General features: G+C 57.0%; 8 protein-coding genes across 8 annotated transcripts; 5 read left to right on the forward strand and 3 right to left on the reverse strand.

The window, feature by feature from the left end:
* Window positions 1-1,626: 1,626 nt before the first annotated feature.
* BKCO1_2000181 (bys1 domain) lies at window positions 1,627-2,583 on the forward strand (the record flags this gene model as incomplete). Its single annotated transcript, XM_020272376.1, has 2 exons — window positions 1,627-1,939; window positions 1,997-2,583. 2 exons carry the CDS (start codon window positions 1,627-1,629, stop codon window positions 2,581-2,583), a joined length of 900 nt encoding a protein of 299 aa, XP_020134890.1.
* Window positions 2,584-4,143: 1,560 nt separating this feature from the next.
* BKCO1_2000182 (cmgc srpk protein kinase) lies at window positions 4,144-6,203 on the reverse strand (the record flags this gene model as incomplete). Its single annotated transcript, XM_020272377.1, has 4 exons — window positions 4,144-4,584; window positions 4,637-4,880; window positions 4,934-5,944; window positions 6,004-6,203. 4 exons carry the CDS (start codon window positions 6,201-6,203, stop codon window positions 4,144-4,146), a joined length of 1,896 nt encoding a protein of 631 aa, XP_020134991.1.
* A 925-nt stretch (window positions 6,204-7,128) lies between these two features.
* BKCO1_2000183 (viral a-type inclusion protein repeat protein) lies at window positions 7,129-10,742 on the reverse strand (the record flags this gene model as incomplete). Its single annotated transcript, XM_020272378.1, has 4 exons — window positions 7,129-7,455; window positions 7,509-10,180; window positions 10,231-10,684; window positions 10,734-10,742. The coding sequence occupies 4 exons, from the start codon at window positions 10,740-10,742 to the stop codon at window positions 7,129-7,131; spliced, it is 3,462 nt and encodes a 1,153-aa protein (XP_020134992.1).
* A 245-nt stretch (window positions 10,743-10,987) lies between these two features.
* BKCO1_2000184 (ribosome associated chaperone) lies at window positions 10,988-12,377 on the forward strand (the record flags this gene model as incomplete). Its single annotated transcript, XM_020272379.1, has 2 exons — window positions 10,988-11,278; window positions 11,334-12,377. 2 exons carry the CDS (start codon window positions 10,988-10,990, stop codon window positions 12,375-12,377), a joined length of 1,335 nt encoding a protein of 444 aa, XP_020134886.1.
* A 1,145-nt stretch (window positions 12,378-13,522) lies between these two features.
* On the forward strand, window positions 13,523-15,239 carry BKCO1_2000185 (universal stress protein; the record flags this gene model as incomplete). The annotated part of the gene is made up of 3 exons (XM_020272380.1): window positions 13,523-13,761; window positions 13,987-14,380; window positions 14,436-15,239. 3 exons carry the CDS (start codon window positions 13,523-13,525, stop codon window positions 15,237-15,239), a joined length of 1,437 nt encoding a protein of 478 aa, XP_020134993.1.
* A 621-nt stretch (window positions 15,240-15,860) lies between these two features.
* Window positions 15,861-17,909, forward strand: BKCO1_2000186 (ferric reductase transmembrane component; the record flags this gene model as incomplete). Its single annotated transcript, XM_020272381.1, has 1 exon — window positions 15,861-17,909. The coding sequence occupies one exon, from the start codon at window positions 15,861-15,863 to the stop codon at window positions 17,907-17,909; it is 2,049 nt and encodes a 682-aa protein (XP_020134887.1).
* Window positions 17,910-18,333: 424 nt separating this feature from the next.
* On the reverse strand, window positions 18,334-19,114 carry BKCO1_2000187 (nadh-ubiquinone oxidoreductase 21 kda subunit; the record flags this gene model as incomplete). The annotated part of the gene is made up of 5 exons (XM_020272382.1): window positions 18,334-18,399; window positions 18,450-18,652; window positions 18,707-18,912; window positions 18,968-18,984; window positions 19,049-19,114. 5 exons carry the CDS (start codon window positions 19,112-19,114, stop codon window positions 18,334-18,336), a joined length of 558 nt encoding a protein of 185 aa, XP_020134888.1.
* Window positions 19,115-19,363: 249 nt separating this feature from the next.
* BKCO1_2000188 (dead helicases superfamily protein) lies at window positions 19,364-23,774 on the forward strand (the record flags this gene model as incomplete). The annotated part of the gene is made up of 3 exons (XM_020272383.1): window positions 19,364-19,730; window positions 19,782-23,264; window positions 23,326-23,774. The coding sequence occupies 3 exons, from the start codon at window positions 19,364-19,366 to the stop codon at window positions 23,772-23,774; spliced, it is 4,299 nt and encodes a 1,432-aa protein (XP_020134994.1).
* Window positions 23,775-25,592: the final 1,818 nt, after the last annotated feature.

Here is a 25,592-nt window from a genome sequence, read left to right on the forward strand (position 1 = left end):
ATGGGAAAGATGAAATGGGGCGTGATCTACATACACCTACCTTTCGGACTGCGTTGCTGTGGTTTTCTTTTCGTTTGGTGGCGACGGAAGACCGGGCATGCACTCACTCCTGGGTTGGGATGTGGGATGGGCAACTGAGCATGATTTTCTCGGATCCAATCACATCAGCCAGCGAAGAAGTTCCATCCACCATCTCTGCCATCTGTTGTCCTCGGCCGTTACTCAGGCTCCGCAATCGTACACGGCTACTTTTTGAACTAAGGGTAAGATAGAGAAGCAAGGCCTGAGAACGACTACGACCTGGAGTGTCAGCTTCGACCGGCAACCACATGCCTCTTCCAACCCATCACCTTGATGCACTGGTCTCGTGGCCCGCCAACATGGGGTTTCCAGCCGGCCCAAAACGTTCGACAGATGCCTCTAATGCGGCACAGACCGCAAAACACCACAAACCAATACCCAAAAAGAGAGAAAAAAAAAGAGAAAAAAAGGATGGACACTGTGGGAATTGAACCCACGACCTTTCACATACTGCAGTTTTTGTTAATGCGAAGCGAAAATCATACCCCTAGACCAAGTGCCCGATCATACAGAGTTTGCAGTGGGGTTGTAATATATCCAAACTACAAAATCAAGGCCAAAGGATCCAGAAGTGGCGACACATGGGGAGCACAGAATAGCTCGCTTGGCTTTGCCTCTGTGGAAGCTACTACATGTTGACTGAGCAAAGACTCGGATGGGAACATGATGCGCACGTAGGCGGGAGGGAATCGCATGGAAGGACACGAGTGCAGAGTTAGGAGCCAACGTGCCAGCGCATTGCTAACAGTGCAGGGCAAGAGTTTTCTCAACAAGTCGGTCCAAAGGTGCAGAGGTCTCGGTAGCATGGTAGCAAACGGCGGGGAATGGTTGGTTGGCGGGAGGGAAGGAGGTGCAGACTTCCAGCGAGTGGGAACGCCAACACCACAGCCACTAGTGTTTGTCCGCTCTCCAACGTCCGGTTGCCATCTCCTCAACGCCAGCCCTTGATGTTGTTCTCCAAGCACGCTTGTACATACATTACGCAAAGGGGTATGCCAACTGCCTCACGCCACCCACCGTTTTCCGCAACCTCGAAGATGCTCCCTCGAGGTGAAGCAAGCTCTGTTCCTCGAGCTTGTTTGGGTAGTCACGCTTGCTAGTGCTCTTTTACTCCTTCCTTCTTTTTTTTCTTTTTTTTTGAGACGAAAACAAAGGACCAGCGGGAAAGAACAACGAGCACACAGGACCTCGCTATTCACACACGCTCCGAAAGATTGCTGACCATGTTTGTCTGTCGCGGTTGGTACGCTGCGCACCCTGTTGGTTGGTATTGTAGCTGCTTCCACGTGGTAAAAGTGCGTCATCAAATACTGACCAACAACTACAGCCCCGAAGCTTTACTACGTAAGAGATCAAGCACCGAGGAAGCATTGGAGTCGGCCGTCCGTGTCCCAACAGCTGCGCCCACAGGAAGCAAAGGGAGAGTTAGCCGTATCTCCCTGGAACCAAGTATAAAGGCCTCGAGGGGCGTCTGCCACCTCCGACGTATCCCCCATTCCCATCGCCCCCTAAGCTTACTACCCGAGTTGTAACCCATTTCCCACAATGAAGAACTGCTCCGAGCTCGTGGCTCTTGCCCTTTTCGGCTTGGCTTCCTTTGCTCGCGCGGACCGCGACGTGAAAGGTGCCACCGGCAGCGTCGATGTCTTCAACTACTGCAAGGGCCCCGTCTACCTCCGCTCCGTTGGCGACCACGACCCCCCAGAGACAACCTTGGACCAGGGCGGCCGTTGGAGCGAGCCGTACAAGGAAAAGGACATCGGCGGAGGCCCGTCCATCAAGATCAGAACGGAGGACACTGAGATCCTCCAGCTGGAATACACAGCCCAGCCGACCCGTGTTTGGTACGACCTGAGCTGTAAGTCGCTCCCACAAGTGCAGCACCAGGCTTGGTTTCTCTGACGTGCGCAAACAGACATCGACTGCTGGAACCAGACAACCCAGTCTGGGCAAAACTGCCCCTTCTGGAACCAATCTTTCGTCGTCGAGGCTCCGAATGTCCCCCCCATCTCCTGCGCCACCGGCGAGAGCTGCCCCTACCCCTATCGCTGCCCCCTCGATGACCGACCAGCCATTTCCACCATCCCCAACAGTCCTATCTTCCTCATGATGGACCCCACGCAGAATCTCACACTGCATCTGTGCCCCTGCGAGAACCAGCCCGACTCGAGAGAGTGCGAAATGGCCCGGGATTCTGCCCCGCAGGCTTACAATTTCAATTTCGAAACCATGAAGACCCATGACGCGTGCCCCGATGGCAGCGGCAAGAGCATGGGGTCTCAACGACTTCATCGTCTTGGGCGTCCTCAGCGCCATCAGCGCCCTCAGCGCCCCCAGCCTCCCTGTTCTCACCAGTCCCACAATTCCGGGGAATTCTACCACCACTGGGAGGAGTCAGAATGCGATGATCTCTCCAAGACTTCATCTTCTACGGGAGAGATTCTTCGCGGATCCCCTCAACCCGGTGATAATTCGGTCGACCCACTGGACGATGACCGTTAGACTTCGTGCTGCTAGACTAGACCTGTTCCTTGGGAAGCGAGTTTGCTCCATCACGTTCCAGCGTATATATCCCTGGGTAAAGGCCCATGCTAGCTCCGTTGACATTGGCGTTCAGAATTCTATTGCAATACAGACTTCCGCTTGATATTCTAGCAACTCGTCAATTTGTTGAATGTGATCTGTATGCTTGCGTTGGTCCCTGTTGTGAACAATTCTCGCTGCCTGAGTGCGGTTATCGAGGTGGAATCCAACGAGTCGAGAGGTTTGTTTCTGTATAAGAGTACACTTTGTGCTCGGGTCGTCCTGCACCGGAGGGTCTGGCTTGTCTCACTACCCCTCCACCAACAATCACAAGGGGCGAGGGAAGTGAAACATGGCGGTCAAGGTCTCACTGCGTGGAGTCTCGGGTCTTCTCGAGTCTGGTCGGAGTCGAGACCGCGAACGGTAACCGAAAGCCCCGGTCCCAAGTGCGACGGACAGAGCCACTGATTCACTGGCTCCTCGATTGCATGTACATACCGTACCGCGCTCGGCAGACCTAGTCTATAAAGTGACAACGACTTCTTTTTTCCTTCTTCTCCCCCCCAGCGACACCAAGGCATACGTATGGTTTCAAGTGCAGGGGGCGCACGCCAAAGTCATCATCTCATTTGTCTAGTGGTAGATCCAAAGCAAGTGACAACAAAAGGGCACGAACGAACAGCGAGAAACCCCTCTCCCCGAGCCGCAAAAATCCCAAAGCCACGGTTCAAACCAATAACCCCACATGACCGACGACCCGATAAGAGCATCAGGAAACAGTGGCCGCATCACCAACTCCTGGACAAAGCCGATGAAACAACATGGCACAAGAGAAGATAGCAGTAAGAGCATGTGCTTGGTCTGGCTTGTGTCTGTGCAAGTTAAACTATGCAGCACCGACGACCAGGGCCTGGGCAAAACCGTGTGGGGCCGCAGAATCTCCAACGAAAAGATGAGAGGGACCGGTAGTCGTGTCGTTTTAGAGAGAGAGAGAGAGAGAGAGAGAGCAAGCTGGCTTTGTCTGCGCTCGCAACCCGCCAAGCAAGGACGCCGAAAAGAAACAGAGAAGGGGCATCAATGAGCGCAAACGTCCTACCTCGGCGGACTCCCTATGCCGTGCCAAATCTACGTTTCAGAGAGAGCTTCCTCACATCCCACACCTTCCGACCACGGGCGCACCGGCGTCGTCGTCGTCATCCTTGACTGTTTTTTCTTTTTGGCTGTTCCCATATCGACCCCCATGGCCGAATCTCCCAGTAATACCAGGTAAGACTTTATGTAGACCCCCTTGGGGTAAGGAATCAGACTTGTACGTGAGGGCTGGAAAACTACCATCACCAATCCAATGAGCCTTTTCCAAGGGAAAATGTACGCGTGTAGCATGCCGAGTAAAGAGAACGCAAAGGAAGAGAGGAAGTTATCATATGATCAACCAGACCGTGAACACCCAGTTTGCTCGTCTATTTCCGTTGAAAGCAAGAAACAGAAAAGACTAGTCGTTGGGGCTTCCGTGGGAACCACGAGAACCCTGGTCATCATCTACCGAGGCTTCTTGACTTCGCTAGCCCACCCCTCTATACCGTCACCCTTGCTGCCTAGCGGAATCTCAAGCTTGATGCTTTCCATGCCCTTGGTGTCATCGAGGAAGCCATGGTTGGTCATACCGCCCGCATTGGCCCTCTCAACCGGAAGCAGCTCCAGCATCGGCAGCAGGAAGTCCGCAATCTTCTTGGAATCCTCAACGCTAAAGTGATACTTCTCCCGGAGAACGTCTGGAAGCGCCCAATGACGCAGACGGTGGATGTTTCGCAATTCGCCACGACGGTTGAATATCTCTTGCGACCATTTGCCCGACTGGCAGAGTGACTTGGGGAACGTGCCGAGGAGTTCGATGATCTGTGCAATGTGGTCGTCGTCTTTGCCGTACTTGGTGCCCGATTGAGGATCGAAGAGGTAGTCGCCCGTGATGAGTTCAAAAACCTTTGCCCGTTAGCCGAGTCGCCCGCCGAGCAAGCAGAGCACCGAGACTCACCATGGCAGCCATGCTCCACACGTCCGTACTCGCTCCCCATTTGGACCCGAGAATCACCTCTGGCGAACGGTATTGCCTGGTCTGAATGTCGTTTGTGAAGTGATGGCCAACCCAGCACGCGTTGCCAAGGTCGGCGATCTTGACCGAGATCTTCTCGAGGCCTGCATCCAGTTTCAAGTTCTCCGTCGATGGCTTACTTGATTTGTCGAGGCTTATGCCCGACACTTCCCTCGTCAAAAGATCCCTGGGCCTCGTCAGAACCGGTGCGTCGTCAATCGCTCGCCCGTCGGCACTTACGCTGTCTTCTCCCTCGCCTTCTGCACGTCGTCCTCGCTGCCGCCAGCTTGCTTGACACCCAACGTCTCCAACATGGACATTCCTGCAGCCGATGTCGAAGCCGTGCCTATTGCGCCACTCATTACGACCTCGTCTTTTGGAGGCGGGCTTTCGCCGGAGATTGGGGATTCGTTACCTGAGTTCTCATTGACGATCTTGTTGAGACTGGTCCCCGGGAAGCTTGTCAGATCGGTGTGGTTGAAGCTGGCGTTGAGTGGGCTGGGCAGAGGCTGGCTGCCGGTGATGAGAGTTCTCCTCCGCCTTCTACCATTCCTGTTGTCGTCCTTCTCGTCTTTCTTCTTCGGATCCTCGTTAACATAGGTCTTCACAATCTGCTCCACATCGCCAATCTCGATCAGGACGTTCTCCGGCTTCAGGTCGGTGTGGATGATGCCGCACTCGCGATGCAGGTAGTCCAAGCCGAGCAAAACCTGCTTAGTGATCTGTTTTACCAGCGGCATGGGAATACCGCGGTGGTTCCACCTCTTGATCAGGCCCAGGAGATTTTCACCCAGCACCTCAAACACCATGCAGACGTGCACGCCGTTGGGGCCCTTGTGGTTGAACGAGTCCAGGAGGCTCACCACATGCGCACGTCCGGGGTGATCCTTGTTGGCGTCGACAACCTTGTTCAACAGCTTGATTTCGTCGAGGGCGGTCTCGGTGTAGTGGGCGGCGGAGCGCACCACCTTCAGGGCCACATGCTTGCCGGTATTGTTATCGCGCGACAGCCAGACGGTGGAAAAATGGCCCCAGCCCAGCTTGCGCACGACGGTGTAACGGTTGTTGTTGTACTGCTCGCCAACCTGGACGGGGTGGTAGCCACCCTTGCAGTAGTCCTCCGAGTCCTCTTCATCAGCCGTGTTCTCGGCAGGGTCGGCGTCCGACGACGACGTCGACGAGGGCGAGCGGCTGAGCTGTGAAGTGTAGGCGACCTTGTGGTGCTGGAGCGGCGATGCGGTGTTTTGCACACTGCGATCGGCACGTCAGTTGGGGCCGCTTCGGCAGGGGGCACAGGGGAGGCCACGTACCTGAACTGGAAGCTGTTGTTGGAGCTGGCGGGACTCTGTTCCTGCTTTTGCTGCTCGGTGGTGATGATGGGCTTGAGGTCGGTGCCCTTCCGGCGCTTCTTGCCTCCGCTGCCATTGGCGGCCTGTGCGACCTGCTTGGCCTTGTTGATGGCGGCCTTCTTGATATCGGTGCCGTTCATGTCGGCGTCGCTGCCGTTCATACAGGCGAGGGCGCGCTGGGTCGCGGTGCGGTCAGACTGGTTTCTTTAGTGCGAGGGTGCGACCGGCGATCGGGAGATCGGAGAAGCGCGGCGGCCGGGGCTCATCGAACGGCGGGAGACGGGCGCGTGGAAGGCGGGCAGAGGGCGCTCGGGGAGGGCGAGGTTGAGCGTGCAGGCGGGCGCGGCGGTTGTGGAGACGGCGCTTTCAGACAAAGTGCTGCGCGGCGGGCTGCGGTCGTGACGGCCGGGAAGACAGTAGGCCGGGAAGGACGGTGGGCCGTGCGATTGGCGGCGGGGCGAAAGGTCACTGGCCGCGCTGCAGGGTGTGCGACACAAGTCACGGGCGGGAGAGGGGCGACGTTCAGGCGCAACAAGGCCGTCGAGACTGCGGAGCGGGTGCTGTGCTCAACAGCTGGGGGTGCCGGCGGCTGCGCATTGGGATCGGGCAGCGTAGCGGGAGCGCAGGGCAGCGTCTGCTCGCTGCGAAGGCGAGATGATGCAAGCGCGCCTGCGAGGCGGCGGCAGCAGGTTTGCAAAGCAGATCCCCACGCACCCGCAACCTCCGCCCATCAGCGCCGCCCGCCCGCCCAAGCAAGCCCTGCCAAACCGCAACCAGCCACCCCGCGGACAGCAGCCATCGCCCCTGCCGCAACCGCCACGCCGTGACGCCCACACCCGGCCTGCTGCTCTGCCGCTCTGCTGCTCTGCCGCTCTGCCGCCGACTGCTCGAATCAATCATACCTACTATGCCGATTGCGTCTACACTACCCTCCGCCCTGCACGAGGCCGCAGCCTCGTGTTTGGCACCCAAATACCCTCGTGCCTCCAACCGTGCGGACATCCAGCCGCGCGGAGCGCATGCTGACCTCAGATCCCGCCTGCCCAAGAAACACCACGCTGCCCGCCTCCAATCCGCCAAGCTCAATCATCGCGTCGTGATCGCAGACATCCACTTCTGCTCGTCCTTCTTGTCGAAGTGCAGCAGCATCCCCAGCACCGGCACGAGCTGCATCTGGTGCTTCTTGTCCCTCTGCTCCAGAAACTGAAGCAGCACGTTCTTCAGGTACACGAGGTCCATGCTGCCCGACGCCTGCCCGACTTCGGTTGCAATCGATGGCGATCTGCCCTTGGACAGTGGAGGTGAGGCCACTCGCCCGCGTGCCGACTCCATAGACGACCGCGATGACTGCATCCCGGACTGTGTAGGAGACTTTGTCTTGGACTGCACCGCCCGAAGCTCGTCTGCCAACGACTGTTGCATGTTAGACGGGCCTCCTCCTTCACGTCTTGGGCTGCTACACATACCTTGCTTGACTTCTGCAGCTTCTCCAGTTTGGACTGAGCCTCCTCCAGAGAGCGCCGCAGCTCGCCCTTCTCCCTCTCGAGTTCGCGCGTCTGCTTCTCGCCTTCATCCAGCGCGTCACGGAGTTGGTTCATCGCTGCCCTGACCTCCGCAACCTCCTCCGTAGCTTGGGCTGCTTTTCGATCCAGATCCTCCTTCTGTCTACGCAGCTCCTTCTCGGCCGTCGACTGCTGCTCCTTTTCATCTTGAACTTGGCTCAAAGTCCGCTCAGCATCCCTGACCTTTTGCTTCAGGTCCTCCAACTCTCTTGCTCGACGACGTCCGATAGTGCTTGCTTGGTCCTCCGCACGGTCTCGTTCCTCGATTGCAAGGTCCATGCGTTCCCGCATCTCCTTCACGCGTGCCTCGGCTCGACTCTCCACATCTGCAAGGAGCCTTCTCATTGTCTCACCCTCACGGCTGCGTTCGCTCAGGAGTCTGTGCGCATCTGCAAGCTCCTCCTCGAGGCTTTCACATTTTTCGCGCACCTCCTTCATCTGCGTGCCCATCTCTTGAGTCTGGTCCTGCATGCTGTTCATCAGGCTTTGTGCGCTGGCATACTGTGCGCTCTTCAGCTCGATTTCGTCTCTAAGCGTCGATGCATCCCGGTTGAGCTTCTCGACCTGCTGCTCCAAGCTCCTGATGTTTCCCCGAGCCATTTTCAGTTCCTCTCGAGTCTTCTCAAGGTCCTTCTGTAGTCGATCACGAGCTTCGACTGCTTCAGAACGCTCGCCCTCGGACCTTTCGAGGTCTCGCTGGGCCTTGCTGCATGTTTGGTCTAGCGCAATGTTCTTACTGATCTCTTGCTTCAGCTTGTCGTTGATCGACCTGATTTCGACATCCTTCGCAGAGACTTGCGACTTGAAGGTGGCAATCTCAGATCGTAGATCCCGTTCCTTGGCCTCAAGCTTGCGTACTTCAGCGGCTTTGCTCGCTGCTTCATCCTTGAAAGTTTTCAGCTCAGCCACCTCCTTACGCAGAGAAGTGAGCTCTGGCTGCGCTTTCTGAAGCACCTCCCTTAGTTCCGTGAGGTCCTTGAACCGCTGAGCAGCCAACTGGTTGGCTGCCTCTAGGTCCGTCTCCAGTGAGTTCGCCTTGGCCTTGAGTTCCTCGAAATCGGTCGCCAGGCTCTCCCTTTCCTTTGCTGATTCGGCGCTCGAGGCTTGTTTCGTGCGTAGCTCGGAAATCTCCTTCTCTAACCTGTCAATGCTTCCCTGCAAGGCCGACTTCTCTGCCGTGAGTTCCTTGATCTTGTCCTTTGCCTCCACATGATCTCCACCAACTTCCACAAGCTCATGTCTCAAATCGTCAAGCTCTTCCTGTAGAGCCTCCTGATCCTTCAGCTTGCTGGCGAGACGGTCAATGGTGGCATCTCTTTGCTCCAAGGTACTCCTGAGTTCATCCAACTGTGCCCTCATGGGTGCCTCCCAGTCTTCATTCTCTTTCTCGGGGACCAAGGTAGCTGTTTCCGACGGTGCAGGCGTGCTGGCCCTCTCTGGTGTGGCACTAGTAGCGGCGCCGGTCGTCCCACCCTTACCACCCTTCTTTTTCTTCTTGTTGTTCTTCTTCTTGGCTGCCCCGGTAGTCGTGGTCGTTTCTACTGCTGCAGGCTTCTCCGGTTCTTCGGCGGGCTTTGCAGGCTCCTGCTGAGCTCTCGCCGTGCTAGCTGCCATTTCTTTGTGGAGACGGTCTTTTTCGCTTTCGGCGTCCTTCAACTGGCCCTTGAGTGTCTGGACAAGTCCGTTCAGAGTTTCCCCACGCTGCTCAGCCTTTGATTGCGTGGAACGGAGTTCGGACATTTCAGAGTTGAGCTGCTGCACTTGGGTCTCAAGGCGTGTCTTTTCATCGGAAGCGGAATCGTTGGACTTGGAGCGGCGTAGATCCTCAAGCTCCGTGTTGACCTTGTCGACCTTGGACTGCAAGTCCTTGTTCACGTTGTCCTGTTCATCTCGGGCCTTTTCTTGGTTCTCAAGCTCCTTCTGGGCCTTCTCTAACTTTTCCTTTAGATCGTCGGCCGTCGCCTGGAGGCTTTGAGTTTGCTCTGCCGCATCCTTCTCCGACCGGTTCTTGGACTCCTTGATCGCCTGCAAGTCCCGCGTAGAAGCCTCCAAATCCTTGACCAGCTGCTCAGCAGAGTCCTTGGCAGAAGTCAAGTCATCCTTGAGTGTTTTGTTCTCGTCCTCCAGCTTGGCGACTTGTTCGTTCCTTTCTTGGAGCTCTTTCTGAACGCGCGGAAGCTCACTGTCATACGAAAAGAACTCTTCCGACTCCACAGTCGCATCCTTGTCCCCGTTTGATTGCTTTGTGTCTTTTTCCTCGGTGGATCCGGGATCGGCGTCTGTTGCCGATTTGGCCGCGGAGTCCTTAGCCGCGCGTAGCTTCTCCGCCTCGTCCTCCGCCTCAGTCGCACGTTTCTCTGCCTCGCCCAGCTTCTTCTGCAGAGTATCGCGCTCACCCGCAATGCGCTTGAGCTCTTCCATAACCATGTCCCCCTTCAATTGAAGCTGTTGCAGGTATTCCACCAAGGCGCCGGGGTCGTTGATCGAGGCTAAAGGAGTATGCTCCCTCAAAGAGGCTTCAAAGGGCTCGATAGCAGTCACCCGGGCGTGGGCAATGCGGTATGAGCGTAGCAGTTCTGCGACCTGGTCAGTCCCTCTGTCTGCGCGGCGGGAAAGTAGGGAATACCGGAATATTTGGGCTCCAGCTTTTCCAGCTTACGTAGCCTTACGCGCACCTCTGTGGGCAGCTCGTTCGAGGCAGTCGAGGAAGCAGACTTGGCATCCCTTGCCGTTTCTGCGCCCTCCTTGTCCCCCTTGGCTGCATCGCCATTCTCAGTGGATTGTTGCGGCGTGGAATCATCCTGGTCGTTTGGCGGGCGCGGAGTGGTACTGCGACTGAGCTCGTCTTCGCCGACGACGACATCGGGATCGAACTCGGCGGGATCGGGGCCTCTGCCCGGCGGCTTGTCGCCGCTTATATCGGGAGTGCGCGGGCGGCGGCCTGCGGGAGATAAGGCATTCGAGTTGGAGCGGCGGAGCGAGCTCGAGCGAGCAGGATGCTGGCCCTGAGTCTGCTGCGCAGCCTGGCGCTGGCGGGCCTGCTCCTCGGCGATGCGCGAATCTATGGCGCCTTTGAGACGCTGGATTGATTCAGCACAATGAGCAGAAAGCGGAAGGCGAAGAATGTACCTGAAACATGGTGACGGTTGGACTATGCTCGCAAGCGAATTGCGCGCGAGGACATTATTCTCTTGCGACGCCGACTCTGTAGAGCTGGGGCTGGGGCTGGACTGGACCGAATTACGCGGCGTGAGCTGCTGCCAGCTGGTCCCGGGGCTTTGACCGCTCGGCTTCACCTCGGTTTGCATTTTGGATGGATCCTTTCAGAAAATCTCCAGCGTCGACCGCTGCACTCCAAGCACTCAACACCTCACCCAAGCACCATGTCCGCCGTGCAGATCAACCTCCCGTTGCCCGTCTTGCCCGAGGGCTGGGCTGCCGACAAGGACTTCAAGCCCGTCGGCGCTCTCTCCGCTGCCACCCTGCGCAACGTCGAGCCCGTTGGCCCTCACTTCCTCGCCCACGCCCGCAGAAAGCGCCACCAGCGCACCTTCTCCGAGGACGACCGCATCCAGGCCGAGAAGGCTGCCAAGAAGGTCGAGGACGAGGATGATGGCGAGATCTCGGAGCCCGAGGACCCGCTGATGCTCCAGCGCGAGGCCAAGGACTGGAAGGTAAGGATTCCAGGTGCACCTCATTCCACGATCCCGACTAATGCGCGAGCACCAGGCTCAAGACCACTACGCCGTTCTCGGCATCACCAAGTACCGCTGGAGGGCCACGGAGGAGCAGATCAAGCGCGCCCACCGCAAGAAGGTCCTCAAGCACCACCCCGACAAGAAGGCCGCCGCTGGCAAGGCCCAAGACGACAACTTCTTCAAGTGCATCCAGAAGGCCACCGAGGTTCTGCTTGACCCCACCAAGCGTCGCCAGTTCGACTCGGTCGACGAGGCTGCCGACGTTGAGCCCCCTACCAAGAAGGAGGCCCAGAAGGGTAACTTTTACAAGCTGTGGGGCAAGGTCTTCGAGTCCGAGGGTCGCTTTTCCAAGATCCAGCCCGTCCCGCAGCTGGGCAACGAGAAGAGCACCAAGGAAGACGTCGAGAACTTCTACAACTTCTGGTACAACTTCGACAGCTGGAGGTCCTTTGAGTACCAGGACGAAGATGTTCCCGACGACAACGAGAGCCGTGACCAGAGGCGTCACATTGAGAAGAAGAACCTCAATGCCCGCAAGAAGAAGAAGACCGAGGACAGTGCTCGCCTGAGGCACCTTGTCGACGACTGCTTGGCTACTGACGAGCGTATCAAGAAGTTCCGCCAGGAAGAGTACGCTCAGAAGCACAAGAAGCGTCTGGACAAGGAGGCTGAGGTCAAGCGCCAGGCCGAGGAGGCTCAGAAGAAGAAGGAGGAGGAGGCTCGCCAGGCCGCCGAGAAGGAGGCTGCGGCAAAGGCCGACAAGGAGACGGCTAAGAAGGCCAAGGAGGCTGCTAAGAACGCCGCGAAGAAGAACAAGCGTGTCATCCGTAACGCCGTCAAGGATGCCAACTACTTCGCCACCGGCGGTGACGCTTCCGCCGCGCAGATTGATTCTGCGCTCAACCAGACCGATCTTCTGATCACCAAGCTGGATGCCGACGACCTCGCTGCCTTGGTCGCTAAGCTGAACGGCAAGAAGGACGCTGCTGAGATCAAGAACGTCTACGCCGAGGAGGTCCAGCGCCTTATTGGCGCTGGCAAGGCCAAGGAGGGTGACTTCAAGACTCTGGTCTAGAGTATTTACGACTTTGACGACGATGCGGGTTGACGGGCCTCGAAAAGGATGGCTCACTAGAGGGACACTCTAGACTATTGTTCCACATATGCTAGTTCAGAGCTCAAAATAGATTTGGGGTTGGGGGGTTGTGGATATCATATCGAGATCAAAAAGTATCAGTGCCAGCGCTAAGCGCAATGTCTTGACCGCTTGGTTCTGCGGCTTTTGGCCAGACATCGCGAAGTAGATATTGTGCCTGGTCATGCCTGCTAGAACCTCGTGATGTAACAGTACCCATCATGCACTGTTTTCCATGATGTAAGCCACTGCGGTTTGCGAAAATACTTTAGAAGGAAAGGTATAGAGGCTGCTAGGTCGCCTGGACACTGCTGGGGATCCATAAGTCTACATGTACATACATACATACGTCCAGACAGTTGCTTCATCGCAATCTTGTATACTTCTACAGAAGGGCTACAATGGTTTAGGCTTTTTGGAGCTGCCGTGACGGGCTGAGGATACATCATTTGGAGCAGTGGTTTGATACCCGCTTGAATCAGGCCGTCCAAGGCAGGGCAAACCGGAGACAGCGTGACGTGGGGCTGGGGAGCGTGGCTGATTGGGCCACAATCGCACGCTTGGCGCGATAACGAGGAGAGGGTATGTGGCGGTGTTTACTACGTACGCGCTCCAATGCGGGCGACGAAGCGGTTCGGGGTAGGGTGTAGGGTGACGGCAGCGGCTTGGAGCCGACCGACGGCCAGCGGGCGGTGGCGGCCAGGGTCTCCCCGCGCTGGCGCTCTCTCGAGTGGGCTTGCATCATGCCGAGCGTGGCAGCCAAGCCTCACTCCAACTCACTCAAACAGCTCCTCCGCCGCCGTAGCACCCGTTCTTTCTGGAACTGTCGCTCAGGTACCCACGCGACCCCGAGGAGCTTGTGTGCTGCGCTGTCTCCACCCCCTCTACACCCACCGTCGAATCGCTCGCAAAGGAATCCCACCCCCTCGCAGCCCCCCGGCCTTGTCAGCAGCGCGCAACAGGCAGTTGAAGCGCGTTGAGGCCCACGTCTGCCGCGACGTCTCATTTCACAGGCTCTGCACCAGCGGCTCCGCGGCCGCTCTGTCCTCGTGGCCCTTCGACATACCAATCAGCAACTGCCTGCCATGCCGCACCCCACGCCGGGCCACGCCGTATCCGACGGGTTGCCATCGCCTTCCTCCCCCGGCGCTTCGTCAGGCACCCCCGCAGCCGCTGCGGCAAAGCTGGATCCTCTCGCAGCCGTCCGGAACCAGGACGTCGAGCGCCGCCCCTCCATTCAATTTCTTGCGAATCAAGGACTGCCCAAACGAAGTGGTAGCCCGAAGATCAGACAGCGCCGTCTATCCTCTCCTCCGCCTCCACCGTGAGTGCCCAAACTTGCCCTTGCGATCGTTCCGTCATGTTTTCTTTGCGCCTCAAAGCCACTGAAATTCGCCCCACTCGGGTCCCACAGCCCGCGTGCGGAGCTGCAATGCGCTCACTAGCTCCAAAGTGCGTTGATTACGAAAGTGTCTCAACATGTTTCCCCTCTGTCTCACGCCCTCGGCGCTTCGTGATTGGGGGATCCATCTTACTGACGTCTGCGTAGTGTTTTCCAGCCTCGCGTATCCTTTGACACGTTTGACAAACCTGCCGATTTCATCGAGGAGAATTCCTTCACCTTGATCAGGAAACACAAGGACTACGAGTATACAAAACGGTCGCGAACCTTTCTCTGCGGGCTGGACTCCAACGACTACTCCGAATATGCGCTTGAATGGCTCATTGACGAGCTGGTCGATGATGGAGACGAGATTGTGTGTTTGCAGGTCGTTGAGAAGGGCGACAAGGTTGCCGGAGAGAGCAGTATCGACCACGGACGATACCGGGAAGAGGCGGAAAAGTTGATGGACAGAATCCAGTTGAAGAACACGGAAAACAAGGCCATCAACCTTATCCTAGAGTTCTCCGTCGGCACGGTCCACAAGGTCATTGATGAGATGGTACGTTCGTTGCCCTGTTTGCGTCTGGCCTGGCCATAAGCTCATATCGTGACAGATCAACCTGCACGAACCGGCAATCCTCATTGTTGGTACACGTGGCCGAAGTCTCGGTGGATTCCAAGGACTACTCCCAGGATCCGTCTCCAAGTACTGTCTCCAACATTCTCCCGTGCCTGTTATTGTTGTTAGACCCACCAGCAAAAGGGCCAAGACCAAGCGAAAGCGTCTGCAAGATCCGACGAGAACTGGCTATCGAGACCTGCTCGACAAGAGTGGACAAGCCGGCGGGCACCTACTTGACACTAGCCACAAACACAGCCTCATGCTTGATGAGCTCCAGCAGGCGGCGACGGACGAGGAGGCTGCAGCTGTTGCAAAGGCAGTGGGATACCATCCGCCACCGGAGCCCAGCCCTCTCGGACAGGACAGTGGAGAAATACCACCTCAGACACCTGACAGTACTAATGATAACGACCCCCTGATGAGCGGCGAAAATTCTCCGGTCGACACCCGCGATGAAGTGGGCGCCTTGATGAAGAGCCCAGAGCTTCAGTACCTCGATACCCCGGCTGTCAGCAGCGATGAAGACAGTGACGACGACGACGATGATGGCGGAGTGCAGATGTTCCCTCCGGCACCTCAGGAATCGGAGGCGCAGGACTCTCCGAGCTTATCCACAAACACGACTCCGGTAGATGAAAACAAAGGCATCGCGCTACACGCAAACGACTCGCGTCAAGACGTGAGTCCTGGAACGGTGACGCCTGCTGTGGAGAACCCACCACTGGCAGATCAAGGACAGCCTGCAGAGCCGACGGAGCCAGTTGCTTCCGAAGAGCCGAAGGAAAAGAGCCAATGAGTACATAGCGAGTAGCCAACGACGGGTGGCATGTTCCGAGATGATGTGGTCATGGATGCGAAAGTGATGCCGCGATCAGGGCGAATGGTGCGCTCCGGGTCGGCGTTCATGCCTTGGGGCACTTGGTATGAATACATTGTTAGCTTTCGTTCAGCAGGACCTGCGCGTGAAGCGGCGGGTTGTAACATTCATAGCTTCATGGGAACACTGGTGACCGGGACTGGGTTCACGGCTAGTTATTCAAGCGAGACTTTGCGCTATACAAACGGGCTTATTTGCTTGATCATCGAACGGGAGTGAGCATCATGATGGGGGGGAGGTTACCTGGGTAGTTTGCTGCTCGGGCGCTAAGCGGGGCCGGCAAAGACGTGAGCAACGTGCCCTGTCCATCACGCTAGTCATTTCGTGAGGAGTCCTTGCAACGGCGTGCCATTCGCGCTTTTAGGCTGTATGACATCAGGCGGCCATTTGTCGCAAGAGGACGGCATGACTCGGCTCGTGTAGATCGCTTGAGGTTGCTGCTACCCTCAAGCTCAACTCCTACGTTACGCCTCTCCGCGGATCCGCTCCTATCCACGCTCCTTCTCCCATCCCGGCGCCACTTGTTCTCCCGCCGGCGCCATGGACGATCCCTCGAGTGCCTGGCTCAAAGCCGCCATCCAGCACGCCTATTCCGCCGCCGCCTGGAACGTCACGTCTGCAGCTTCGGCCGCGGCACCGCTTGCCAGCGATGACGACACCATGTCGATAAACGAGGACTTCGACCCTGGCGACAACCCCGGACAGGACCCCAGGTTCCGGAAACTGGTAGAGGCCGTCTTGTTCTCGAGAACACTGCTCAACACGTACAATGTTGTACTGCTGCTCGTGCTGCTCGGGTTCGCCATTGCACAATGGGGTGGCGGCATGCAACACGCATACCGGCGACGGGCCGCCGCTAGGAGGACCAGGAGAGAGGACGGGGCAGACATCAACCACAGGGGGCGCACCGCAGCCGGCACTGGGGAGAGCGAGGCGTCGTCGTCGAGCAGCACGCTGGAGGGCACAGCGACGCCACCAGACACCAACAAGCACACCCGTGGCAAGGCTCCGGACGAGCGTCAACCGCTGCTTCCACGGGATGGCGTCGAGTCGAAGAAGCCGGGGGTGCTGTCTTGCATGTTGCACCGCGTCAAGGCTTGGCTCATGTTTCAACCGCCGCCTATCCCAGTCGTCCACAAGCAGCTACCGTCTAACGGCCAGAGCCTGGCCATACTGGCCTTCCTGGGCCTGAATGTCTTTTATCTGCTCTTCCGGCTCGAGTTCACCGCAATGAACATCTTTGTCTTCGCAGATCGCTGTGGCCTGCTAATCGCCGTAAACCTGCCACTGCTGTACTTGTTTGCAGCGAAGAACCAGCCCATCACTTGGCTGACTGGCTACTCCTACGCGTCGCTCAATATATTCCACCGTCGGCTGGGAGAACTCCTATGCCTTCTGGCACTGCTGCACGGCCTGGGCATGTTCACCGTATGGTACGGCCTCCTCCGTCCGCTCGGCTTCTCGCTATCTCGTTTCATCTTCACGCGTGTAGTCTCTTTCGGACTCCTGACCTTCGTCTGCTACGAGCTCGTCTATGTAACGTCTCTTCGGAGCTTCCGTGCCATGTGCTATGAGCTTTTCCTAGCCCTGCACGTCGTCCTCCAAGCGTTCGGGCTTGTCTTCCTCTTCATCCACCATAGCCGCTCCCGCATCTGGGTCGGCATCGCCCTCCTCATCTTCATCACCGACCGCCTCATATACCGCCTCGCCATCAAGTCGACCTGTCTCCGCGCCGACCTGACCATCCTCCCCGACGGCCAGACCGTCCGACTCTCGTCCAACTGGACCATTCCCTCAAGCACTTGGGCGACGTCGCTCTGGCGCCGCACCGTCCCGCACGGCTGGAACGCACCCGACCACGTCTTCGTCAGCGTCCCCGCGCTGGGCGGGCTCCACGGGCTCCAGGCCCACCCCTTCACCATCGCCACGCCCGCCCCCTCCAAGCCACACGTCCTCCCCCACGCGCACCACCACGTCGACGACGCAGGAGACGGCGCAGAGCGCCACGCCTGGCTCTCCCTCCTCGTCCGCGCCCAGTCCGGCTTCAGCCGCGACCTCCTCCGCCACGCCCAGACCAACTCGTCCACCCTCGTCCGCCTCGACGGGCCCTACGGCTGCACCCATTCGCTGCGCCTGCTGCGCGCCTCCGACCGCGCCGTCGTCGTCGCCGGCGGCTCCGGCGTCGCCGTCGCTTTCCCCCTGCTCTGGACCCTGCTCAACCCCGCCGCGCGGCCCGACTTGGAGAGGCAGACGCGCCGCGCAGCGGGGACGACGACGCCTGGGAAGGTGTTGTTCGTGTGGGTGATTCGGCACCGCGCGCACAGGGAGTGGCTGCCCGAGCAGCGGATCGAGGAGCTGAGGCGGTGGGGCGCCGATGTGCGGATCGAGGGACCGACGGAGAGCACCGGCAGGCCGGACGTCGGCGGCATCGTGGCGGAGTGGGTGAAGGACGATGGACGGAGCGGCAGCATGACGGGGACGGTCGTGAGCGGGCCGGATGCGCTGAACAGGGATGTCAGGAACGCGTGCGCGCAGCTGGTCGGGGAGGGGAGGGCGGTCAAGGTGCATGTAGAGAAATTCGGGTGGTAGTAAGAGGGCGCAATAAGGAGAATTAAATAGGTGCCTTGCGCGTTTGGTATATTCGATCCGACGTTCGACTTTCTTCTTCTTCTTTTAATATTTTTGGTGTTTACGTACGGTCTTGTTAGTTAGACCTTGGGCGTTTGCTGGATAGTAGGCGCCATATTGGGTGACTTTGGAACACATCGACTTTGCCATCATCGTTCGCCTGTATAATTTCATGATGGAGGACATAATTCCAGGCAGGATCGGAGGATACTTTTCGACCTGGGCGCATTTGGGGTCATTCGTCACTCTTGTTTTCTTTCTTTCCTTCGAGAATTGATTCAAACGCCCCTGGAACCTATATACAGCATACACTGCTGAGAGAGACGGTGGATCTCTTTAACTGATTGAATGTCACTTCTTCCCTGCGGTCTTCTTTCGGATTTGCCTATTTGCCTTCAGCAGCCAGCTCACGCTCTGCCTGTTGGTAGTACTTGGCGGTATCCACACCGTGCTAGACACTGTCAGCCATGCACGCCATGAGCGAATTGTTTGACAACAGACCTGGTTGTGGTTGGCGAAGTTGAACCACGGGATCAGGTGGTTGAAGACGGCGCTGTATCTCGAGTTCCTCGAAGCAACGCCCTGAAGGTGCTCCGACATGCCAGACTCGCCGTAAAGGGGCTCACCGGCCTTGACCTTGTCAACCATCTCCCTCATGTCCATCTCAATCTCCCTCCTGTTCTCGGTGACACCGTAGAAGCGGTCTGTAGAGCAATGTTAGCGCGGACAAGTACGAGGGCGTGACGCGGGAGCACTACAGATGGAGCGGTTGTACACGGTAAGGAAGCCAGCGACGGCACCAACACCGACGGTCAAGCGCATGATGGGGGGGAAACCGCCACGGCCGACGTAGGAGGGAGAAACGCGCTCGACCAGGGCGAGCAGGGCGGGGCCGGCGGCAGCAGTGGCAGCGCCGGTGGCGTAGTCGGAGGGGCGCGCATAGCCGACGACTCTCTTGAAGTGACTGCTGCTGTCAGCGGCGGCCATTGGGACGCGTGCGGAGCGGCAGGCGGGCGTACGGGTCGCTGTCAATGAGCTGGATAATATGTCAGTTGCTATTGGCCCATTGCACGGGTGCCGTCGAGGGAGGGTGCACGCACAGGGTAGTCGCCGTCCAGCTGCTTGTGCGGCACGACGGGCCGCGTCCGCACTTCGGGGTTCGCCATTGTGGTCTGGGGAAAGGATGCAGGCTGCTGTTCGGGGCGTGGCAGCTGGGGAAGGGCAGAGGTCGACGTCGGGTGAAGTTCGAGGATCGGCGTGCCAAGGCGGCGGGCGGGCGCGAGCTGCGGCCGCGAAAAGGTGACGCCGCTGCTTCCTTGACCCGCGCGCGTCTCTGACAGCTTCCTCAGCGCGCCGACAATTATGCCCGCCGCGCCCACCCTCAGCACCCCGTTGCGCTGAACACGCCGAAGACCATGGCCACCATGGAGCTCGACACCCAGAGCCGCTCGCGCAACGGCTCCATCGTCCCCGTCCCCGTCACCCACGCGCGCCCCACCGTGGCCGACCTGAACGGCGAGAACCACTATGCTCAGGTCGCGCGCAAGCACTGGCTGGACAGCTCCAAGCCGCCCAAGGTCCGCCCGCAAGTGGTCAAGGACGAGCTCTGGGATGTCCTGGAAAAGGACGACTTCCCGTACCCCTCGCTGCTGATCCTGGAGAATCTGCAGCTGCTTGAGAAGTACTTGTGGCCGGGCTACACGGACGATGCGTCCAATCACCATGTCTTGCTGCTGGCCTTGCTCGTCAATGTCAAGCGCAGGGAGAACCTGGCCTCCTGGGGTGAGTCCGCGTCTCGGCGCTCCCTGTCGCATTCTGCTGACCATGACATAGAGCATTTCGCAACCAGGCCGACCGAGTTTTCGTCTTTCTTCCGCCGCATCCTCTCCATGACCATCGACACCTCTCTCTCCTCCAAGATCCGCACCTACCTGATTTCCTTTGTCATTGGAGCCTTTCAATCTCTGGATAGCGGCCTCGTTCGCAAGGAATGCGCTCCGCTGGTGTCGATCGCCATCTGGCAAAACCTGCACAGTGAAGTCGCGCGGGAGGATAGACTGGAGAAAAACGTCATGCTGAGGAAGGCATGGCGATCTGCTGGGAAGAAGTACGACGCCGGCGATGAGGTGGTCAAGACGAAGCTGCGCTTCGAGCGCGCGTGGCTCTATACCCTCCTTCTGGACTTCTTGAACAAGATCTACAGCCCCGCTCGAGAGAATTTGGGCTACTGCGAGCGATTCCTCGAGTTGCTGATTGATTTAGGCAGTCAGTTGCCCACTCGTCGTTACGTCAACACAGTTCTTCACGACCTCAACCTCTTACCTGCCATTCAACTGTCTCCCTTGTACGCCGACGAAGAAAACGGGCTCTTCCGCGACTTGTGTCTTCTCCTTCAGCATTTCACCTTCTTTCCGATAGACGACCAGGTTGGCCAGCAGCAGTCTCCCGCAGAGTATCTCCAGGCCCACTGCGCGAAATTGGCCAAGCTCCAGCGAACCGCAATCAAGCATTTCCCTTCAAAACTCACCATCCTGGCTCTCTCAAATTACAGTTCTTTGGATCAAAGAGCAGATCTCGAGGCTCACCTGGAAGTACTGACCGACGAGGAACTGGTTGGCCTTTGCAAGTTACTGGGTTTCAGGACCGAGTATCCCAAGTCCTCACTCGTAGTCCTGGATCGATCATTTTTCACTGAGCTCATCGTTTCTGCTCATCAAAGGAAGCCGACGTTCCAGGACTCTGTGAGGGAAATGACCATCCTTCCCACGGAGAGCACGCTTTACGAACCTACCTTCATCCGCAACGAAACCTACGACGGATCGCGACCATTGGCAATTCCGAAGTTGAACCTTCAGTACTTGACTCTTGGAGATTTCCTGTGGAGGTCCTTCATCTTGCACCGCTGCGAAGCTTTCTACGAGATCAGGAAGGACATGGAAGATGTCATCAAGCGTCTCCAGCGCAAGAATGTCCGAGGGGCGGTACAGTTTGGCGGGAACTCCAGAATGGCACTGCCCATCTCAAAGCCTGCCATCACTGATGTGGCCCCTGCCAAGGTCGGAGAGACTTGTCCGTCCAAGGTCCAGGCAGAGGTCATCCTTGATGTTAGCCGTTTGAACTTTAACGTTCTCAAGGAATGGGAGTCACTCCGCCCCGATGATGTCGTCTATCTTCTCTCGGTCGACCCCCCGGAGGATTCGCGCGCCGTCAGAAATGGTGGCGCTCCCCTGACCGGAGCCGAACGGATTGGATTACGTTACTTGCGGTGCGCGGAGGTCGTGCAAGTTCTGGATGAGAATGGACGGCACTTGCGTGAAAGAAGGAATGACCAAGAAGGGCAAGGGCGTAGAGCTCGCCAGCGCCGAATCATCCTCAAGCTTGATAGTCTGGCATACAAAGAGGACATGGACCGTGTTGCAAAGGGTCAGCCTAACGTCTACGATTCCATCAACTTGATAGTGCGCCGCCGGGGCCGGGAGAACAATTTCAAGTCCATTTTGGAGTCCATCAGGCGCTTGACGCTTTCGGACCTCCCTGCCCCGTCATGGCTCCAGGAGGTTTTCTTGGGCTACGGAGATCCCGCTGGTGCTACGTACAAGCGCTTGGCAAACCGATTGAGGAAGATCGATTTCCGCGACACTTTTCTGAACTGGGGACACCTTGTCTCCAGCCTCGAAGGCAAAGCGGTTGAACCCGTTGACGACACGAAGGGAAGCTTTGGGCCTCCGTATGTGCTGGAGTTCCCGGAAGAAGAACCGCAAGAGGTCCCCGCGCGCCACTCCAAGAAGCGGAGACGAACCAAGGCCGGCGCACCAGAACATGCTCAGGCCGCACCTGAAGCAGTCCGTGTCTCCTCGTATAAGCCACCGAACATGGGCCCCTATCCCACAGACGCCCCTAAGCTCAATACTGTACCGTTCACGTCTGCCCAGACCGAAGCTATTACATCCGGCACTCAGCCAGGTCTGACCGTCATAGTCGGTCCTCCAGGTACTGGTAAGACCGACGTCGCAACGCAGATCATTAACAATATCTATCACAACTTCCCCAACCAACGGACACTGCTCATTGCCCACAGTAACCAGGCGTTGAATCAGCTGTTTCAAAAGATCGTCGCTCTCGACATCGATGAGAGGCATCTGCTTCGTCTCGGCCACGGCGAGGAGGAGTTGGAGACGGAAGGCAGCTACAGTAAGCACGGCCGTGTCGGCTCCTTCCGCGAGATCGGCACGCGGTATCTGGCCGAGGTGGATCGACTGGCTGCCAACTTCAATGCTCCCGGTGCACACGGCCAATCCTGTGAGACGGCCGGCTATTTCAACTCGGTCTATGTCCATCCCGCATGGACAAAGTACTGGAATGCAGTTGAAGCTGGCGACTTGAGCGACGAAGACTTGGTCGCCGAGTTCCCCTTCCATCACTACTTTTCCAATGCGCCGCAACCTCTCTTCCCTCAAGGTGCCTCGCGGGAGGCTCTCATGGAGGTCGCGGCTGGATGCTACCGCCATATCGAGAAGATCTTTTCTGAGCTCGAAGACATTCGACCATTCGAGATCCTGCGAAGCCCGAGAGACAGCGCAAACTACCTCTTGGTCAAGGAAGCTAGAATTGTTGCCATGACGTCCACCCACGCAGCCATGAGGCGGCAAGAGATTGCGAGCCTCGGATTCCACTATGACAACGTGATCATGGAAGAGGCCGCACAAATCACCGAGATCGAAAACTTCATCCCTCTCGCACTGCAAAACCCCAAGGAGGGCGAGTTGCCGTTGCAAAGAGTAGTTCTGTGCGGCGATCATCTTCAGAACTCGCCGGTGGTCCAGAACCTTGCTTTCAGGCAATACGCCAACCTTGAGCAGTCGTTATTCCTCAGACTGGTCAGGCTCGGTGTGCCTACCATCATGCTGGATCAGCAAGGTCGGGCAAGACCCAGTCTAGCAGAACTCTACAAATGGCGGTATTCAAAGTTGGACAACCTGCCCACCGTCGAGTCGAGCCCGGAATTCCAGACTGCCAACGCTGGTTTCCGTTTCGACTACCAGTTCATCAACGTGCCTGACTACAAGGGTCGTGGTGAGATGGAGCCGACACCGCATTTCATCCAGAATTTGGGTGAGGCGGAATATGCAGTTGCTCTCTACATGTATATGCGCCTGCTCGGCTATCCGGCATCAAAGATCTCCATCTTGACTACGTACGCCGGCCAGAAGGCCCTCATCAGGGATGTCCTTTCCCACCGTTGCGCCAAAAACCGGCTCTTCGGCATGCCCAGGATCGTGACGACGGTCGACAAGTATCAGGGCGAGCAGAACGACTGTAAGTTCTACCAAACCACATATGGGTTCGCAGCACCCCCCATTTTCCTAACCAGACGCAGATGTCATCCTTTCCCTCGTCCGCACCGCCCGCGTCGGCTACCTACGTGACATCCGCCGCCTCACCGTCGCACTCTCTCGCGCGCGCCTCGGCCTCTATGTCCTCGGTCGCCGCGAGGTGTTTGAAGCCAGCTACGAGCTCAAGCCCGCCTTTGACATCCTGCTCCAGCGCCCGGATAAGCTCGGCCTCGTCACGAATGAAATGTTCCCCACGACTCGTGCGCTGGCCGCCGAACCAGAGGCGACAGAGATGGAGGGCGTCGAGCACTTGGGCCAATACGTCTTCGAGATGACCCAGGCCAAGGTGGCGGCGCTAAAGGCGAACGGGGGCGTGCTGCCGCCGGTCGAGCAGATAGCGAAGGATGAGGATATGGACGTAGATGAGGTCGGGGATGAAGAAGAAGTGGCGGACGACGATGGGCCGGATGATGACGAGGAAGAAGAGGCTTAGAGACTTTTTCTGGAAATAATTATTGCGCTCGTGGGTAGAGCCTTGCTCTTTTTTCCTTCTACCTCGCCTGATGGACAGCGCGGTATATGGGTTGATGACGCGCGACTTGGGGGTCCTCAGGGAAATCGTAGGATGATTGTAGGAAGAAAACCACATAGCTTTCCCCCCTATCGGACAGGGGCTTGAATCGGCTTTCGTCGTGCGCCGTTCATCTGCATCTACGGCCGGGGCAAGCTAAGCCGGAGTCTATCAATCGATACCTAGGTGTGCCGTGGATTTTCGAATCACCCATCTGGCTTTGCTCGCCATCATCTTCGTCCCCAGTCTACAGCGGATGACAAAATTTGAAATTTCTGAAGTTACTTGGCAAGCAAAAAGAATTCATTTCAGCGCGAGGACGAAGTTCGATTCTAGATATCCCCGTGGGAATAAAGCTGCGGAACGAGGGCCGGTGGCTAAGTGCGGAAGATTAACACCTTCAGACAAGAGTACTTGCATCGTGACAGTACTTCAAGGACAATTAGGACGTTAGAAGGTCTAACGTTTACATTTTAGACTCTTGTCCTCAATACCACAGACTAAGGAAGTTAAAGGGCTTAAAATAATATCCACCACCGAGGGCCGTCTGTACAACAGACCTTGATATATAAAACGATGATGGCAACCAGTGAGTAAATTCCATGCAATCAGCGACGTCAATAAGAAAGATATACACGGGGACAAATCCATTTTAGAGTTTAGAGACCGATGGCTTTAGCCGTCGAGCTTGTATAGCCATGGATGTGTAGTTGTTTTCGCAACAGTTTGGAAAGGCAATAATGTACTATATATTGCATTTCCGCAAGTGGCAACTCATCAATCAGGGCGTATAGTGAGTTTCTCCACACATCCAACCTTCCTCCAACACACACTAACAAGTTGCACTAGGCTCAGTGGTAGAGCGCTCGCTTTGCAGCATCAACTGAGAATGCGAGAGGTCTTGGGTTCGATCCCCAATTCGTCCACACGATTCCTTTTTTGCCTTTTTTAGTCTAGTTACTATCTTTTAGGTCGTCTGCTACATGCCAATCACCATCGGCGGACTTGGACGATTTTTTGTCGTGGTTCGCCGAAGTTTTGGTCTGCTACGCGTTCGATCCCCAATTCGTCCACATGATTCTTTTTTTGCTCTTTTTAGTATAGTTTTTATCTTTTAGGTCGTCTGCTACATGTCAATCACCATGGGCGGACTTGGACGTTTTTTTGTCGTGGTTCGCCGAAGTTTTGGTCTGCTACGCCTATTGTTGCTCAGTATACTAGCCTCGCCCTATCGCGTCTTGTCAGAACGTTAGTCCAGCAGTGAATAACGAAAGAAACTGATTTTAGTCTAGTTTCTATCTTTTGGAACGCCCGCCACCTGTCAATCACTATGGTTCGCCGAAGTCTTGGTCTGCTACGCCTATTACTGCTCAGTATACTAGCCTCGCCCTATCGCGTCTTGTCTGAACGTTAGTCCAGCAGTGGGTAACGGAAGAAACTGATTTTAGTCTAGTTCTATCTTTTAGGTCGTCTGCCACCTGTCAATCATCATCGGCGGACGTGGACGATTTTTTGTCGTGGTTCGCCGAAGTCTTGGTCTGCTACGCATATTACTGCTCAGTATACTAGCCTCGCCCTATCGCGTCTTGTCAGAACGTTAGTCTAGCAGTGGGTAATGAAAGAAACCGACTGACATGCGCTGAGTCCTATGTCTGGATGCATTTGTACATTTTGAATTCTGACACTTACATCCATCCGGATGTTAGCTTCAGCTCCTTATAAAGAAAGGGCGTTTAAATC

The sequence above is a fragment of the Diplodia corticola genome, assembly GCF_001883845.1.
Source record: "Diplodia corticola strain CBS 112549 chromosome Unknown scaffold2, whole genome shotgun sequence".
NCBI classification, from domain to species: domain Eukaryota; kingdom Fungi; phylum Ascomycota; class Dothideomycetes; order Botryosphaeriales; family Botryosphaeriaceae; genus Diplodia; species Diplodia corticola.